This window comes from Nyctibius grandis, chromosome 4 (genome assembly GCF_013368605.1).
Source record: "Nyctibius grandis isolate bNycGra1 chromosome 4, bNycGra1.pri, whole genome shotgun sequence".
Taxonomy (NCBI): Eukaryota; Metazoa; Chordata; class Aves; order Nyctibiiformes; family Nyctibiidae; genus Nyctibius; species Nyctibius grandis.
In genome coordinates this window covers 84,888,538-84,907,994 of record NC_090661.1, presented here as the reverse complement: position 1 = coordinate 84,907,994, position 19,457 = coordinate 84,888,538, and the positions used below count along the sequence as shown (strand labels likewise).

Here is a 19,457-nt window from a genome sequence, read left to right as displayed (position 1 = left end):
CAGCCTGATAAGCCCACAAAGAGGATGTATATTGTGACAGCATGCAGTAGTGGGAGGGGGAAACAATTTGATGAATCAATTTGGAAATCCCTTCTCTTTTATGCTCCCAGTGCCAGACTGTATTCTAATATATTTGATTTACCAGATACTAGATTTTATATCAAAGGAAGAGTCCACATACCTTATTCCTCTAACCTGGGCTTTCGCAATTCTACATGGAAGGTTTTTTGATCTAATTATAGCTATTCAACCAATCACTAGGTTTATAGAAAGTATTCCATGGGCATAGAAAAACAGAACAGCAGGTAAGAAGCTCTTAGGGACACGACAAACTGCATGTAAATAGCATATGTGACAGTGGCAAAGAGTTTGTGCATGGCAGAAACAGATTTGATGACCCTGATTCAAGAAATCACTGCGTTTCAGGACATGTTTAAGCATATACTTCACAACTTTTATATACAGGTTGTACATAAGGGGGGCAGATTTGCCTTAATCCAAGCATTTAAGATACAAACACACAGATAATATATACACAATTAAGCATGCTTAAAACCTTTATGGGTGATGACTGCAAAAGAGGGAAATAGGAAATTAGCATCATTAGAATGAGAAAAATTACATGATCTAATCTGATGTGTCTTGAATCAAACAGAAAAGCTGCATTTTTGATTAAATAGAACTCTAAGGAAATTCCATTTTATAAAGAGTGAATTGACTAGTTTTACTTTACTTTTACATTATTTTCCAGCAGCTCAACATTAAATGGCATCCACCTGTGGTGCAGCATTGCTTGTCTCGGCAGCCCCATATCCCAGCCCTGTTCTCCGGACCACATGCCCTAACCAGCGTGGATCTCCCATCACTGATGATGTGCCTTAGTCAGAAAGGAAACACTTTCTCACAAACGCAATTTATTTTTGCAGTCACCATCTAAAGCCAATAGTCTTCTTAACGGAAAATTCCTGAACCAGTGCAACTTAACATAGCTACAGAGCCAGATTTTCAGCAGTTAAGTTTTGAGCCTAAAGTCTTTTGAGGTGTGAAAACTGTCTTCTTGTATTCAGTTCAGTTCTCATGTTCCTCCTTTTTCCTCACATCTAACCAGAACTTTCCCTCCTGACATGCACAATTAAAGCCCAACACTTCTGGTCCTTTCCTGCTAAGTAACAGAGAAGAAATCAATGCGTTCGTCAGCCTCACAAGCAGAGGATAGGATTACAGCTAGCATGGCAGTTTTATAGAGAAGAATCCAAGTGTTACAGAAAATTCCTAGAGTTGGGTGAAGCCTCCAACTCATCAGCCCTGTTGCATTCAGATACAGGGACAATGTGTATAACACATCCAAGTTTACTATCGCTACTAAATCTAACACAGTGAGTCAGAGACCAGGTACACTGCTACCCTATGCAAACAATAAGCCACCCATGTTGTGACCAGACTACTTTTCAAGTAATTGACTATGCACTAGGAAGCAAGTAGGTTCATTTCATAAGAGGAAAAATTGTTTCATTAGTCACCAGGTAACAAGCATTAAGCTAAGGCAGATCATGTTTTCCTTAGCAGATTAAAGAGCAGTTTGTCTTAGTCCTTCGTATACACTTTCCACACTGAGGGTTGTTTGCAGGCTCTTTTGAATCAAAAAATTGTTATTGCCATGTGGATTTTATTGTTGCTTTGCCAAAATTCATTTAGCTTTTCAACAGACTGTAGTTCCAGCAGTTAAGCGTTGCATGGAAGCTTCATGGCTCAACCCACTAGGAGGCTAATGCACAGTGCCAACTGCTCTGAAGGATCATGGATGGATTCCTGGCATCGCCAGTTGGTTGGGGAATAGCAAACTTAATGAGAAAAACCTCCATATTTCAGTGCATCATAAATGTACCCGCACACAGGGGTGGGTTTCAAGAGGATAAACCCAAAGTATGGTGTACATGCGATAAGACTTCCACACTGTATTGGTCAGCTAAACTCAGGCAGCACAGAAGCAGCTCTACTTCTATAGCAACTGTATATATATATGTATGTACATACACACACCCCTTCAAAAAATGATACTACTGAAGAGATGAATTCCTGGAAGAATGGATAACTTGTCCCTTAATAGCAAAAAAGCACAATGGGAGGTGAGACATGTTTGTTCTTTATCCTATCTCTGAGAATTACATCTGTGGCTTTGGGATAATTCACTCAACCTCTTGAGGGCTCAGCTTCCATCCTGTTACAGTAAAGGTATTAGCTTTTACCTCTAGTGAAAGGTGAGGGTCAGACTTTGGCATTATTGGGAATAGCAATGGGGTCTCTTCTTGCCTTCACTTTTCTTACTCACCATTTTCCTATTTCTATTTAAAATGGTGATTTTCTGTGATGTCCTACAGGTGCATGTAGCTTAGGGCTTTATTACATAGTATCTCAATGCATTTATCTGAAAGCCTTATGCACTGGCATTTTCTGATTACATTTGAATCGTGCCTTTTATTTAAGAAAAAGGTGTACTTCTAATCTTTTAGCTGCCTAAGAATTCTGTAAACATTAGTGTATGCTTAGAGCTCAGAGTACAGAATACAAAGAAACTCTCTTCCCTGAACCCTAAAATTATCAGTTTTCCTAAAGTGACACGCATTTAAAGGTGACAATATTACTTCTGGATTTTTTTAGTGCCTGTAGAACAATCCTGGACTCTACAGGCTACTCTGCAGCACAAAGCATGAATGGAACACAGACAGGCACAACCAAGCTTTGATTTGGCTAGCAAGGATGAGAACAAGAAACATATGGTCACAGACTTCACAGGTTAGCAACCAATACTCTTATTTGGGAGAACCATTTAAGTTCATCTTCTAGGACCTCCCCTCATTTCCTGTTCTTTACTTGCACATACCACCATCCAGTTCACACTTTTAGCTATTTTTCAGTCTCTGCTGTCTGATAGAAACTTATCATACTTATTTTTCTGGGCACCCAGACTCCTGTGTGCATTTTATACTGCTCCCTGCATGAGATGAGACACCATATATAAACTCATAATTTCTTGATAAACAAATTTGGTCATAATTCTTCTCTTTATAAAGATTTCTAATAATAAATAGCATAATTGAAAAAATGCATTATTTGTCTTTAGAAATAGAACAAACTTAAAAAATAATGAAAAATTATTTTTCTCGTGGGAAACTGCAAATGAGAATGTTGATTCCACCGAAAGTTTTAAAACAAAAATGTAAGTTTGATTCAGTTTAAACTGCTGCTTCAAGCTTTCAAATCAAACAATCCATATAAAGCAATTTAATTCAAACAAACCTTTTCTGAAATTATTATAAAATGTTGCATCAAAATTCAGAAGAAAATGGACATATTGAACAAAGAAATATGAAAAATAATTTGTCATTCTATATATTCAGCAGAGAAAAAAATTATTCTGTTTCAGTGGCTAGAACTTGTTTCTAGGGTTTCTCTACAACCAAATAAAACTCTGCTTTCATTAATGTTAACACCATTCAACTCATTTGGCATCATGTCTGCTTTGTGAAAATAAAACTCCGCAATCAGCAGCTATTGAAAGATGAGATTTCAATGCCAACAGCTTTCAACATTCAACTCCACTTGCTGAAATCCTATATCCAAGCTTCAACTCGAGCCAGACACAATATATAGCTTAAAGGGCAAAAATATTTTTTTTAAAAAATATGCAGGAAGCATAGAAGAAAACATGTTTTAATACAATTAAATGAAGAGACCTCACTGACACAGGACACCGCTGAATTTAAAAACACAGAAAAACTCCCTCTTAATAGTTACCCTCAAAGTTTTTGAACGGATATTATTTCTTGCATGTCAGATTTTAAGATGAAACTAATATAAATGAAGAAAGGAACAATTTCGCTAGGACACTGTGCACTGTGCTGTCACACACCATCTCTTGTAGCAACAGGTACTGGATTTTTAGGGGATAGACTGTGAGGTGAGTGACTTGTGGATCTAAGACTAATAATCTGTATTCCTCATCATCATACAACCTTTATATTCCAACTTCTCTCAAACAGTTATCTTCACTGAATGTGGAAATTATTTCCATACATTTCAGAAAGTTCGGTGATTTGTATTACATAAAATTAGATAGCTCTGCATTTTATGTTTTCATGCACTTCTTATCTAACTTACTGACCTGTTGAATTATTTTTTTATGATCTTGTAAATAATCTGAAAATGATAAATGAGCAGTGTGTCACATATCTGCTTAAGAGGACATAAAAATTTCTTTGAACAAAGTTAAAGAAACTTTTTCCAGCTTGCTGTAGCATACTGCAATTTAGCTTTGAGCCAGTTATTAAACAAGACAATAATATTATAATGGAAATTTTTTAATATACATCATTAATAGTAAAGTGCCTGCTTTCATTGAAGTAAAAAAAATGTGTGCTATGAGCAGTTTTGAAAGGAATATTTGATTCCAAACTTCCCTTGTGCATTTAATGACATGCTAATTTACATTTTAATTACTTCCTAAGAAATCAAAGCATTTGTTGACAGAAGAACATAATGTCAACTTCACAGTGCACTGTTGGCGGATAGTTAATGAACTTAATTAGATAATTAGTGGTGTTAATTATCCTTCTATTATGAAGATAAAGATGTTACACAAATGATGTACTTTTCAAAAAATATCATTATTTGTTTGCTTGTTTTAACTCAGTTAACTTGAAAAGCTGACAAAAGACCAACTGAGTGATTGGTAAGAAAAATATTTAAGTAATAATTGTGATAATGTTTCAAATATTTCTATCTTCGTTTCACCTACCACGAACTGCTAAGTTGAGCTTGTCCCTCCTTCGTCCCAAATTAGCAAGCTCTTTTTGTTCAACCCAGTTCTCCTTTTCACCACCTCATATACCTCCCATACCTCCCTACCTTAAACAACCACTCCCTTATGCAGTTGCTCTACTATGGTTTAAAAACTCAGGCTGGTCAGCATCAGCCTTGATTTTACAGTCAGTTATTGAAAGATGCTATAACAATGTAGGAAAGAACTAGCTAGTATTTGAAGGCACTGGTCCACTATTTAGCTCTGGGTTCAGCTGCTAACATTGCCACTGACTTCTTGGGTGATAATGGCCAAGTCTCTGTAAATTAATGTCCATCAACTTGAGATAAAGCTTCTTTCTTACAGAAGTCAAAGCCCATTGACACACAGCATTTTGAGCTAATGCCGATTTTATGTCCTGGGGCTGAGTCTTCTGTACCCTGACGAGAGCCTAGAATACATCATCAGCCTTCCAGTTCAACATCAAACACTTCTGCTTGAAAAGCCTTGTTTAAATCTACCCTCTAAAACACAAATACTTTTGCACACAGACAGCTCACCCAAGAATTTGTGAGTATGATCTGTACATATCAATTTAAAACAGGTTATTTCTTCCTCTTCCCCCACACCTAGTGCAAAACCTGTAAAAATGGCTGCAAAAAGTGTGAAGCAAGACTGACAGCCAGGAGTAAATGAAGCCCCAGTGCTCGCTCTTGATGGAATCATGTGGGGTGAGAGCTCTGCCACAGACAGGACTAATTCTGTATCTGTGATGCAGCTACTATTTGTACTATGTAAGTCAGTCCTAGCACTGTACAAAACACATTAAAAAACTCCTGTTAGTGTTGATGTAGAGATTTACATTTCCAGCACGGAAGGAATTTAAGCCTGTAGTTCAAACTCCCACTGAAGTCAATGGAAATTTTATGTTTAACTACTTCTCAAAATATAATGCATTACCACCACAGGTGAATCACTAGAGATACTAGGTGTACTAGCCATATTTATCTTAAGAATAGGTGCGACGTGAAAATTTTTTAAAATTTTTTTGCTGGCTGTGAAATTTGAAAAGATTGTTGTTGTCGGTGTAACAAACGAATAATTTTCTGTAGCACCAACACTTTCAGCTGCTGGCCTAAGAGAAGCCTGGTGAATAAACACATGAGAAAACTAAATAAATAAATTTCCTCTAAATCTAAAACTAAAGAAAGTCCTAAAGACTTTGAAATAGTATGTTGTTTGAAACACGCCTCAGTCTTTCTCAGTCTTCAAAAGAAACATTAACTCCTACAAGACATTTGAGAGGCTGTCTTTCTTCCTCTTGGGAATCTAACTATAGAGGCAGGACTCAACAGAGAGCTTTCAGTGGAGTTTGTCCAAGAGACATTTGCTATTACTTCAACAAAGGGTATCTGTTGTTAAGAAACTATGCAGAATTCAAGTGGTCCTTGGTTGTATCACTATCTTCTTGCTTGGTCATAAAATGAGGACATACAACTCACTTTCCTAAATGAGCTGCAGTTTCTTTTCAGTAGGTACATCAAGACTGCTTAGCCATCAGTATAAATAAAATACTACATTGTAAAAAATTAAGAGGAAGAATTTTCAAAAGGAGCTGAAGTAGATTCTGTGTCTGACAGTGACTTAAGTCTCAGCCAACAGGTCTTCTCTTGGAGCTCCTGACTTCAGAAAGTTATCCAGAGAGACAAAGGCAGCTCTTGCCAACACACTGATGCAGTTATCTTTTAGAGATTTGCTGTGTGTTTCACAATCTGCCTGTGGCTTACAAAAGCAAGCACAAGAGACGAGCTTTTACTACAAGACCAACTAAAGAAAAATGAATCACTCCCAGACAAGCCAAACTTAGCACCCAGTATTTTCTGGTTTGTAGAGCTACACCATTAGGTGCTTTTTTTTTCCCCCGTTAGCTCTGCAGTGACCTTGCATACATTAAGGGCAGCAGAGAAGAAACCAAGCTATCCATCAAACTGCTCAAAAATCCTTAGAGTTCAAAGGCTGCATTCTCCCATCACTTAAACAGGAGGAACTCTCTTGCAACAGACAGGGAGACAAAACCAGCACAAAGGATGTCAGATGCTGGCTCCTTATCTATAGCTGTCTAAACATATGTATGTTTGCTGACCAAAATCCTACCTAAATTTTCTGGGTTTGCAATTACAAATTAGGAGGTGTCTGTTAACCTCTTCATTCTGAAGACTGGGATTAAAAAGACCTTTTCTATTTCATTCTCTCGAGGTATTTGGGCCTCTGGCATAGAGGAATGTAATTAACGAACCAAAACAGGAGAGGACAGGCATGATCAGGCCTGCTGTAAAACTCTGGAGGTTCTGCATTTCTTGTAAAGAATAACAACTATATCTACAGCCCAGAGCCAGTGTGTCTTACAGCAGTTAGAAGTATGCTGCTTGTAACCTTGCTCAGGCACTTATCCTCAGGAAGAATCTCAGGACACCGCATAGCAGAAGCTGTTGACTGATTTACAGTTCACTGAAATACGATTGTTACAGTGGCCCCTTACTGCTCTTTCAGCTTGTTGAAGATGACAAAAACAATCAGTCATTGCTAACCTAAAAATTAAATACATATCCTAGATTCAACAGCAAAATTGGCAGGAGAGGGACTAGGGGAGGAGAGATTGATGGGAGAGGGAGCCTGGGCTTCCAAAGCCCAGAGCAGAGCACGAGACAGCAAAGTGGATTCAGAAATATGGGGAAAACACAGCTGCATTTGATTGATTGCTAATTCTGACATTTACCACCAAATTGCAGGGAATGGGCTTCACTGATGCTGGAGCTCCTGAGTGAAAGTACAGCAGAAACATGGGAACTGATCCTTTGCTGGAATGAATAGTTTGAATTTTGCTGGTTTTTCCAGATTGAGGATTGGGTCTCAAAAGTACTCTTGCTATCTTGTAAATGATAACAGGGAAAAAGTTGATAGTTTTAAGGGAGGTGGTTTTTTTTGGTTTGTTTGTTGTTTTTGTTTTGTTGTTTTTGTTTTTTTATCTGCAGTAAATGCTACTACTACTTCAACTTCTTTCTTTATTTTCAGTCAATAAAGGAATCAAATTAATAACCCAGTAACCAACCCATTTGTTCTTTCTACTGGGCAAAACTGAAATCCTGTCTGAATTTCTGCACTTTTCTCAAATTTAGTAAGTTTTGCTCAGTTAGGAACAACCATGTTTAGCTCTCAGTAAATACAAAGATTTGTATTTCAGTATGGGATTTAAAGGCTTTGTCTCTGACTACATAGCTCATACCGCTACTTTTCCTTTTATCTCAGTGTTTCAACCAGGTGCCTATTGCTGTAGGACATAGGTCCATAACTAGCAGTAGTGAAGACAGAGGCCAGCATCTGAAGATTTTTCCCAAGTGAATACAGAAGGAACCTGAGATTCAGCAAGTGATACAAAATCACATTACAGCACTTTCTAAAGTGACTACCAAAGTGAGGTCAAAAATAAGAGTTAGAACCACTTTTAATGTAACTTGTGCTCCCAGCTTCCTTCGATACTGAAAATCCCACCTTATACCTTGCTTGTGAACTGTACAAAGAAAGAGGGCTGTTGAGGAGCAAAGAGCAAAGTCTTCTTCCTTTTAGATTTCAACTCTCTGAAAAGTGCATCAAACTCTTTCAAAGATAGGCTGGAGGGAGAAAGGGGAGAGGGAGAGTGGAGAAGAACAGTTGGAACTGTAGCTTCGCATCTCATTGAGAGGAACAATTTATCAGAGCTGTGGAGCTGTCAAGTCCTTGACATGATAAGGAATAACACCAAATGAGTAATGTTTCCTCCAAACCCAGCTCCTTTAATTACAAGCCGCTTCCTTCAGAAGAGAGACAGAAGATGCAGAAACACCAATTTCATGCACTTGTGCCTGAATAATGTCTCCATGCTGCCTTTTCCAGATGGCAACCTTTTCACTGGAGGAACTAATGATGTGGGCATATTTAGGGAAAAACCAATAACGGAGTCTTTAACCTTCAACAGCAAAAAGCATGTTGTACAAAATGTTCCTTGGGATACATTTACAAATATCAATTACATTGCTCACTGAGGTGTAATCAGCTGTAATAATCAAAATTAATTTTAAAAAATAATTAAACAGACCCCAAGGCAAATAGTTGGTGCTCTCATAGTATGACATCACAGTCTACATATGTACTGGAAAGAACTTGCTCACTTTGTAAGCAGCAAAGTGATTTTAAGGAATGAGAAGGATGCTGTGGCATGCTGAGAAAAAACTTGCAGCTCAGTAAGGTACTATCAGACACATTACTTGGGTATCATAGCCTTCCTGATCAACACATCTGGAAGAGAACCAGTCATCACTGGGCATAAAGGTGCAACCTGCTATAGCTCGAGCTAGAGGGTTAAGACTCCCTAAACTGATGCTGTAACAGACTTACTGTCTCCTTAACAGAAGAAAAAAAAGACCTTAATATGTTCAGCACTGCAATAACACAAGCTCAGTCCAAAGCTTTGAATATTCTGTCAATGCACTGCTGCCCTACCCTATAGCTGGTTAATCTAGCCCTAACACACTTAAATAAGTAACATCTAACTGGTGCTTTTTATTTGTGTTCTCAACAAATGCCCAGCAAAAACATGGAAATGGCCATCTCTCTCAAAGGAGGAGCTTACACATGGAAAACATACTCCAGCTGCATTGCTGGCAGTAGGAATGCTGCATACTCTCCAGACCTACCCCTGGTTTATATAAGCACTTGTCTCCTTATCTCTTGAGGCTAAACTAAATTTTGGACCTTTAATACTTCATATTGAGTAGAAAATGAAAGTACATTACTATGGTAATACCTGATCCTTTCTATTAATTCAGTGTCTGAATGACAAGGTTTACAAGAGCAATGTAAGTCAAAAGCAGCAGCAAAGCCAGCATCTCCTCACCTTGCTCTGAGCCAAGCATAGCCCTTTGAGCACAAACACACATGGGCTGCTTAGGTTTTTCTTTTCAAGGGCAATAATTAGGCATCATGCAAAAAGTATGCATTATTACACTGTATGTTAAGGCTGCGAACTGAAATTCTTCAGACTAATGACTATTTCCTAGCAATTATTTCTAGCAGTCTAGAAAATGAACCTTAACTGCAATATGTGTCTAGTTTACAATGGAACACGTCAACAGACATACTCAGAAACATCCCAAGTCCAGACAAGCTCTCCAGAACCATATCAAAGACAGACTAACAACAGAGACAGAAAAGACCAGAAGCAGAATTTACCTCAGATTTGCATGTCATTTCCTTTGTGTTTCGGCCAGGCATCAACCTAATAGCTGAAGAGAGGCTTTCGCTCCAGGAATTGTGCTTGCTCTGTGACAGACCTGGTCCCGCTTTATTCTGGAGAAGCTTCTTTTCAGATGCTGTGAGCCAGAACAGACAAAAATCTTGTAAGACTTGAAGTTGAGCCTGTGGGAAGGTAGAGGGTTTGTATCCCCATTACACAAGACACAACAACATGACAGTGCCTCACTCCAGCTGGATTGTCCTTCTATTTATAAGAAGAGCACTGAATTAACATGTTGTCTTCATTTAGCCTGCACCCAGGGCTAAACAGTAACAGTTTTTCTCTCACCCAATGTCTGTTTCCCAACTGAGGAAGGAAATTGGGGAAAAAGAGGGAGACTCGTGGGTTAAAATTAAACAGATTTAATAAAATAAAGAAACCAATATAAATGCTAACACAAAACACACAAAAGTATACTTAGCTACAGGTTGCAGCAAGTTGCCCAGGAAGAGCAATCCTCAGCAATGAGAAGGAAGGCAAAAAAAAAAAAAAATACAGCAGAATAGAGGACAGCAAAAACAGCCTCACCTCTCCCTACCAAGCCCTCCCTTTTATAGTGAGCTTGATTGTTAATGATATAGAATACACCTGTGGGCCAGCCTGGGTCGGCTGCCCTGCATTTAACTGCTAACGGCCCTGATCACCATGGCTGGCCACAAACTGAAAAAAAATCACAATGAAACCAGGACACATGTACTTCTCAAGTCTTTCTTTAAAAGCCTCACAGAGGTCTGCCATAGACCAGTTTCATTATACAGACATGAACTTTGAATCCCTGCAGCACTACACACATTGGGATGCCCTTCTTCACCCAAATATCCTCCCTTTTAAATTCTCCTATGGGATATAAATATCTAAGGAGATTTCTCTTTTTTTGCAATACAGCATGAGCCCTACAATATCACCAGGTGATTACAGAAGGGCCGGGGCATGACACAGAAAGCAATCACAATCCTGAATGAGACAAACTGAGAATCTGCTTTATCTAGCAGGTGATGTGCAGAGGAAGGGTATAACCAAGGAATCAGCTGCTTTCTATTAAGCACTATATTTACTGCAATGTCTTTGCTTACTACACCAAGTGTTCCATAAAGGAACAGACCTATCAAATGTTGCCAAGCTTTTGTCATAATTTCTTCCCATAAAGGAGTGATCTCCATTATCTTCATGTCCCTTTCTTTGTCATTTCCTTTTACAGAAAGATCCATCTTGTAAGTGTCCTCCAGAGCCTGCCGCCTCTGAGAAATGAGCTGCTTCCAGATGATTTCTACTGTTCTCAGAATCTCCTGATGGACTAGGAAACAAAAGAAACTACAAATGAAGAAAAACTTTTTGTGTAACAAGCCAAGCAGCAGATAAAACAAAAGCATCTCATTTGGAACAGCACTGATCCAGAGTAACTGCTGGAGTCAGTGGAGTTGCTCCATTTTGTCCACTGCCTCCACAGGTTCTAAGCCAGACTCGTTAGTCTAACATAGAAAACAGCAGGACATTTCTTTTACTGTATTTCAAATCCCTAAATGAAACAAGTAGCAGTGACAGCTGATTCTAACTGGTTTCTGCCTTGGAAAACCATCTCATCAGAATTTTTATGATCTTATTGTCATACACAGAATGCTAAAGCAGATAAAGGACATTCCTTTATGTTGCCAAACATCATCAGAGATGGTGAGAGGAAGGTAACAAGTCATGAAATAATTTGACTCAGCAACAGGATGCTTCACAAGGAAGTGTTGGAGCTGTTTTGCTCTATTTCCATGCAAACCAAACTTCTTCGGTTGCATCATATCCAAGCCTATATATATATATATATATATAAAGAGCATCACACTCTGCTGTAGGGTTCAGCTGACAGCCCCCACACTGAATCCCAAAGCCCAAAGTTTTTCCAGTGTTTCTCTTAAAAACACAAAATGTTTCTTCCTGTGTACAGCAGACACAAGCTCTGTACAGGCCTTGAAAAAAAGAAATAGAGCTACAAATAGTATGTATCTGGGCACCGATACTGGCCACAACATGCGGAAGAGATCTCCAAACTGATATCCATTACTCCTGAGGATGTGGGTTGTGAATTCCGAATAAAAAGGTATGATGCAGACAAGTCAGGTTTAGCACAACCTTCCTTTCTCTATGCTGTGCCTGCACTGCCTATACACCAAAAAGCCAATTAAGTAGCACTTTCACAAGCTGCTGTGATAACTGTTTAGGCCAGGCACTTTCCTGCTCTGTAAGCCAAAGGCAACACGTGCCATAAATTACCATCATCTGGACTAGGCAGGCTGCCATTTTCCTCTTCACTGGGTGCAAGGAAAATTTGATGATATGAAGCCAGCTTTGGTTTTGCATCCACCCCAAAACCTTCTGGATAGCTGTGACAAAAGAAAAAAAAAAAAAGGAGGGCACATTAGGAAACCAGACTTAGAACAAATTGAGGATAGTGAAAAAGCAAAAGGTATTTCTTCACATCCACTCCTACTCAACTAATTTGGTAGATCAATATTCCCAGGCTCTAGGGCTTACACCAACCACGATACTGCAGGATTTACAGGAAGTGGGAATTAAACCACTGCCAGTCTGGTTTTGAAAGTCAACGAGTCATCAGGATCCTATGGATCACTCTGTTGTAAATGCCTTATCCTTGCACTTCTTAGTGCGCTTGTATCTACCATTCGTCTCAACTAGCTGGAACACAGGGCTGTACTGAAGTAGCCAGATTCCATTCAGCTTTCTTGCACCTCCCCTGAGCATCTTGTATGCAGTGTCTCTTTGCTCTGAATTTCTCCACTAGAGGTATCTCCCATTATGTGGGAAACACTGCCTTGCCGCACCCTACACCCAAACTGCTTACTTAGTCTAAGTAAGTTCTTTGCACTAATTCATTTTATTCAGTTTATAAAGCAGTCAGCACAAAAAAGTTGCAAACTTTAGCCTCATGATATTAGTATCATGTAGATGCGACTATAATTGAGAACATCACCATGGCCAAAAAGAATTAGTGCTGCTTTGGGGGTGGGGTGTGCGTCAGATAATTTACCAGCCAGCAGGTAAAAAAAAGGAATTTCAGCACAGCAGTAATACTGCCACATCAACAGACACCAAATCAGAACGTAAGGTATGCCTATTTAAAGCAGAACAGTGCTTTAAGCCCCCAGAGCACTGAGCCCAAGGGGTCACATGCGTGCTAGAATACAGTACATATACTACATCCAAAGTCTTTAGTCTAGCTGAATCCAGCTCAATCTCAGCTTCTAGCAATTCCCCAAAATGGATATTGCCTAAGTTTTGTGAAATTTCCCACTCTGCACCCACTCCCATAGATAACAGCACAGAGATGTAAACAAATGTTATACTAAGATGAATATTTGTACCTGCCCAAATTCAGTTGGCAAAGGCAGTACATTAGGCAGACAATGAAATTATTATTTGAGTTGTAAGTTGCAAAAATAATGTCCCACTGCTCCTGCAGGACGTTGAGAGTATTCAGGACATTAAACTGTTCAGGCAGCGATTGTTGTGGTCTGGATAGGCAGTATAGGATGGCTCTGTTTAGACAGCTGTATAGGGCACTGAGGAAAACTTCCTTTTGAGAAACGGTGCTTTCTAAGACCTGTGAAAACACAAAACAGCAGAGTACTTGGCTTGCTCAAAGAACTCTCTCCCCAAGGATCCACTCCTCTCACTTCATTTAAGCTGTTGCAAACTTATTTCAGCAAATTTCCCCTGAACTACGTGTTAGATACAAATTCAATTTTTCTGTAGTTCTGGTGAAGTCCCTGGAATTGTGGAAGAGATTAATTTATTCTTGTTCAGCAACATGTACATAGCCAACAGACAGTGGCACAAAAGAGCTAACTATCCCTTCTTCACACTGTACCATCTAGCTCTGACTGTCATTTAGAGCCATTATGTGCTCATGCAAGAAAACAGGAACAATCACAAACACCAAATGGATTACAGCCATCTTCTTGAGAATTGTGGTATCACGACCTCAGTGTGAAACAGAACATTACAACATGTTGATAACAGCTGGAAAAAAAATTTCAAGTGACTCACCCTCATAATCTGTTTGGCAGTGAAGAGCAGGATTTGCTTGGGGTCAGCAGCAAACATTCCGCTGTTCAGCTTCTCAAACAGCTTCTGAGCAAAATAAGCAATATTCATCATGGATATAGGTGCAGTTGTGTCTGAAGTGCCATGAAGATCACCGTTCCCTGGAGAGGATACAAGAGGGTTGACTATGTCAAAACAAGCAGAGATGAAAAAAAAAAAAAAAAAAGAAAAAATTATGTGAGATGTGAGCTTACCAGAGCTGAGAAGGGACAGTCTCATGCCATAATGTCTCAGAGGTGGGACATGCCTAAGAAAACTCTACATTTAGCAGAAATACCTTACTCAGACTGGAAACAACAGCCCATCCTAAGGACAGAACCAATCTCACTAAAATGCTATCATGAAGGACTGGTCCAACTAATGACTCAGAAAGGAGAGCAGCAACAACTAAGTTATCAAGGTTGTTTCCAGAAGCAGTCAAGGATAAACCTAGATTTCTTTCTAAGTACTCCCTTTTTAATGTTCAGAATCTGTTCTCAAACAGATAGAAAAAAGTTAAGAGGCTCTCTAGAAAAATGATAAAGCTACAGTAATTTATGCAAATTGGCCTACAGCAGGAGTGAACGGACAGTCCAGCCTGCTGAGCTGGACTGTTCTAGCTACTGTTTCCAAATCTATCTAGCAATTACAGCTACATGCCAAATATCAGCTAGCTAATGATCTATTTCTCACCACTCACCTCTTGGTCTTGTTTTTCCCTCGCCTTGGCTGGTAACATGGAAGACATCCATAGCAGACAGCAAAACTTTTGTCTGAAAAAGTCTCTTCTGCTCACTGGTGGCATCCTCTGGAGAAGCCTATATAGTGACCGTATACATATTAGTACGGCAGGAAAACAGCCAGGAAATCAGACTCAAATTCACTCTCAGCCTTTGTTCAAAAGCCTTTGATTTCATTAGATCTTTAATCTATGCCTATTAGATCATTAACCTATGTCTGTCAAAGATTCAGATTCAGTGAAAGTTTTGCTCAAAGAAGTGAGCAGATATTCCAAGAGACGCTCAGTATTATCTGAGATAATTAAAAATGCCCAACATTTTCCTTAAACACCTAGGCAATATGTTAGGAAGAGGAGGGAAAAAATAGCACAAAAAGCAAGGACAACTACTTCACCTCATTTGCATGCTTTAGCCCTTGGCGTGGGCATATGAAACTGCTGCTGCAGGCTGAGAAGTTACCTGTGACAGCTAATCCACAGTAACATGTAAATGCAGAGATCTGGTGTACTCCTCTGTGCAAAGGCAACATGGCATGTCTCATACAGAGTTCAGCAAGAGTACATGTGTGGACAGTTACTGGGCAGCAGATGAGATGGAAGAACCTTGTACCCTAGCTAGGAAAACAGGAAATCTTATGTAGGTCTACACTCTCTAGCTGATAGCCAGCACAGTTGCCCTCTGCGCACTGAACACAAACAAGGTTTCACACAGGGCCAGAACCTAGTTTCATAGGTGATTCCCAAGAGATCTTGCCCTCAGGGAATTTCAGCTCCATTTAGCAGGCTCAGGATTCAGATAGTCAGAAGAGCCATCTTCTATTATAAACTGTACCAAGCCTTCAGGGAACTGCTGATCCACAAGACTATTTAACTCATGACAGTTGCAGTCAAGCTTACGTTCATTACTATTTGTATTACTAAGATAAGTCTGCATCAGAACTCGTATCTGGGACACCCGGGCTATTGACAATTTGGAGGTGAAGACTAAATTTTCCATTTTCACTTTCTTCAGACTACTCTTAACTCTTTCCAGTGCTTTGAGTGGTTGAAATCCATAATCCAGACTCAGCTGTTACAACTTGTATTAACCAGTCCTAAAAACAGAGACAGTTGCTTTCGGTTCATGTGAGCACTGAAAAAAAATTGTTGTCTCAAAAATCAGTACACAGGAATGCACCATGTGAAATCTTCTGTTCTCAACAAATTCAATGGCTGCTCTAATGACAAGCAGGTGTTACTAAGGAAAAGGGAAAATTTTTTATGCCTTACTTCAATGTTAAACACTGCCTGAAAAAATGCCTTTGTTGTTGTCTAGGGGCAGCATTTTCTTAGTTCACATGAATGCAGAGCAGGAAGAAAAGGCCTGCCTTCCTTCCTTGCTGAAAAGGTAGGAATTCCATTCTACTAAGTAGGCTGTCCAGCTGCCAGGAAGTAGTGCATGCTCTCTAAGAGCTGTGATCCCAGCCTTATCTTAGACTGTTGAAAATGCTGACTGAATATACCTCTTCATCATAGTTAGCACCTTTTTCACTAGGCCACTAGCAGGATACCTCCTGTCCTTCCACCCCTAGTGCAAGGTAGAGCAGCAAAGCCTGATGACTACAAGAGAGACCTCAAGAAGCAGCTCAAGTGGATGCCCTTGTTTGCTTGCTGGGATGCTGAGAAGACTGTCCATCACGAGGACTCGCACAAAATCCCACACTTGTTTCTTGGCAGGGTGTGGTAGGAGTGGGAGAGAGGAGGGATCAAAACAGCCTTTCCCTTCAGCAATGGCTGGACCATCAGGAGACAAAAGGCCTTCAGAGCCTCCCTGTGGAAGCAGACAGCAATGCATTTTAACTCATCCTTTAAATTGATTTTTCCTCCTAGCAACCCTTCTCTGATCTGAAGGGTTTGTGCTGGCTCAGGTGCACATACCTTGGGTGGTCCAGAATGGAAAGCAACCATAGCCAAAGTTTTCAAGAAGTCAGGACAGTGCCACACGGGGTCTTGAGTATAACTGTGATAGATCAAGCACAGAAACTGCATAACGTTCCCTGGATAAGCAATCTCCCAGGAGGCTTCTGCACCTGCAATAGGCTGAACACAGACAAATGTGCATCTAGTCAAGGCAGCGTTCCTCTCACTCTTATAAGCTCATCTTTGCTCCTCTCTAGGTATTCCTAAGCAACTAAGCAAACATGACATGGCCACAGAGAAGTCAGGCAAGGCACAAGCAGCCAGCTCCCAGCTTGTAGACTGAAGATACACCCAATCTGAAAGGTGGCATGCCCTCATCATCAAGAATTAACAAAATGGATAATGCTGTGGGTAAGATCCAGTTCTATGTTCAGAAGTTCTTAAACATGAGCCCATCATGTCATCTGCTGTGTAACACAACCAGGCCAATAGCTATGCTGATGCTTTGAAGTCCCTGCTCACTGTTATGCTCAGTATTGCCCTGTGAGGGCAGACGAAGGCTAAGGGTTACAGGTAAAAAGTGCCACTGACATCTGACACACTCAGGCAGTTTATTCTGCCATTCACACTGCACTATCCTTGCAACAAAACCCTTACCTTATCCACAGTGACTCTAACCATTTCCATCAGTAAAACAGCTGCCTCTGGACACAACCCAATTTTGAGGACATTCGTTGCAAGGTGGTGCTGCAAGATCCACTGCAACATAGACTCAAGATCTTTCTACAACAGGAAGAGATATATTTCAAGAAGAGATGGGAATTATTTGATACATCAAGAACAATGCCTGTTCTCTCCACATCAGAAAAAAAACTCCAAACATCTTCACCTCCAGCAGCTCCTCCCTCTCCTATTAAATGTGTTTCCCCAGGATAGCACTAATAGATTGTCCTCTTCTGAAAGATATCTTTGTCACTGGCAGGGCAAAAATGCCTTATGGCTTCTCAGAACACTGGGGCAAAGTACCCAAACCCACTAATGCTGAGATTTTAATGAGTCTTGACAATGTAAGAGCAGACAGGGAAGCTAATCTGAATTACCTTCTCAAGTGCAGTAGTTAAATGATGTTTAAAACTTTCATGAACAAGTTTGTTCCGAACACAAATTTCGTTAAATCAAAGTTAACTTACTTCATTTTTAAAGTATTAACGACTAATTTTAACTATCACAAAAACCAAGTAAGCTTAACTTGCCTGAGAATCCTCTCACAGAAAAGGTCACAAAATGCCAAAGTAGTAAAGCAGCAGCTTCACGCTTGTCCACTATTTTTTTCATACCTTGGCTGCTTCAGGTGGTTCAGATTGTGGAGTTGCCAGAAAGAGCCCTGCCACGAGCAGGTAGATCTCAGGGATATGGACATGATCAGTCAGACATCTTTGCAACACAGAAAACCCAAAAATCAAGAAGGAGCCATTATCATGCACTGGAGGATGAGTTTTTAAATTATCTTTAAAGGAAAAGAAAAGGAAAATAATTTGAGGAATTGTCTAAAAATGAATGCCATATCAGAGGAATGATTACTGACCCAGCTTTATCCTTATTTGTCTGTATGCCAGGCCACTCAGTACTCTGCTAGGCTGCCATATCAACAGTTCACAAAACTTCCTCAGACTAACAAATAACAATTTTTTCCACTATCACTTTTGTTACAGGAGATTCTCCCTGAATTCTTCTTCCTTTCTCTTCCCTTTCTCAGAACCACAGGTCTACTTATCAAAAAACAAGTTGAACAAATCTTAACAAAACAGAAGGTTTCAGGGCATAAGCTGACATCTGAACACCTCACAGGCTTATCAACTACTCTGATTTTATGCAAGACCCATCTCCCTGCAACTGCTAATCAGAAATGCCAACTATCATGCAAGGGAGAAGCAATGCTTTCCACTCCTCAGCACAGAAAAGCTGAAGTACTAGGACAAGCTTGCTCTAGAAAGTAATATCAATTATTGGTCTACTGAGATCAGTGGGAATTCTCCTATCACCTACTTCAATGATCTCCTATCACTGAGCTGGATCAAGGGATTGTTTTGGGAGGATTAAACCAACACATACCCATTAGAATACTCAAACCCACAGAGCTGTTTTCCAGCCAGCGTCCAGCCACTATCCCCTCCTTGAATTTTTTCAGCAGCAAACGATTGTGGAGGAAGCACAGAAGTAGCTTGATTCCTAGCACAACTGTGCTAGAGTGCAGGTGGCTCTGTGTGAACAGCAGAAACCAGTCTGGCCCCAGCGCCAAAAATGTCTCTTCTTGTTCCCTAGGACAAACAGGGAAATAAAAGTATATGAAAGGAGACATGCTGAAAGACAGAAAGGAGATTTTATTTAAAATGATCTCTAAGTGATTTAGAAGTGCAAGTTTATCTAGAAAAAATCTGATTAAATGTTTACCGCAACACAGAATTACAAAGATCTAACAACAGACTCATCCACACAGTTCAAGCCACTTAAATCCCACTAAATCCAACCTTATATTACTGTCAGACAAAAAAGCTTATTAACATGAAGCTCCTTCTGAGACTGTGCATCAACAAGAGAGGTAA

General features: G+C 39.8%; 1 protein-coding gene across 1 annotated transcript in view; it reads right to left on the bottom strand.

The window, feature by feature from the left end:
* WDFY4 (WDFY family member 4) overlaps positions 1 to 19,457 on the bottom strand; it is a 143,326-nt gene that overhangs the window by 68,376 nt on the left and 55,493 nt on the right. The window contains exons 29-39 of the mRNA XM_068398245.1: positions 18,967 to 19,172; positions 18,192 to 18,361; positions 17,512 to 17,637; positions 16,873 to 17,034; positions 16,568 to 16,765; positions 14,917 to 15,034; positions 14,181 to 14,338; positions 13,496 to 13,734; positions 12,387 to 12,496; positions 11,230 to 11,421; positions 10,064 to 10,203 (exon numbers count right to left, since the gene is read on the bottom strand). Of these exons, the coding sequence (XP_068254346.1) occupies positions 10,064 to 10,203; positions 11,230 to 11,421; positions 12,387 to 12,496; positions 13,496 to 13,734; positions 14,181 to 14,338; positions 14,917 to 15,034; positions 16,568 to 16,765; positions 16,873 to 17,034; positions 17,512 to 17,637; positions 18,192 to 18,361; positions 18,967 to 19,172 (1,819 nt within the window). The remainder of the gene's footprint in view (positions 1 to 10,063; positions 10,204 to 11,229; positions 11,422 to 12,386; positions 12,497 to 13,495; positions 13,735 to 14,180; positions 14,339 to 14,916; positions 15,035 to 16,567; positions 16,766 to 16,872; positions 17,035 to 17,511; positions 17,638 to 18,191; positions 18,362 to 18,966; positions 19,173 to 19,457) is intronic.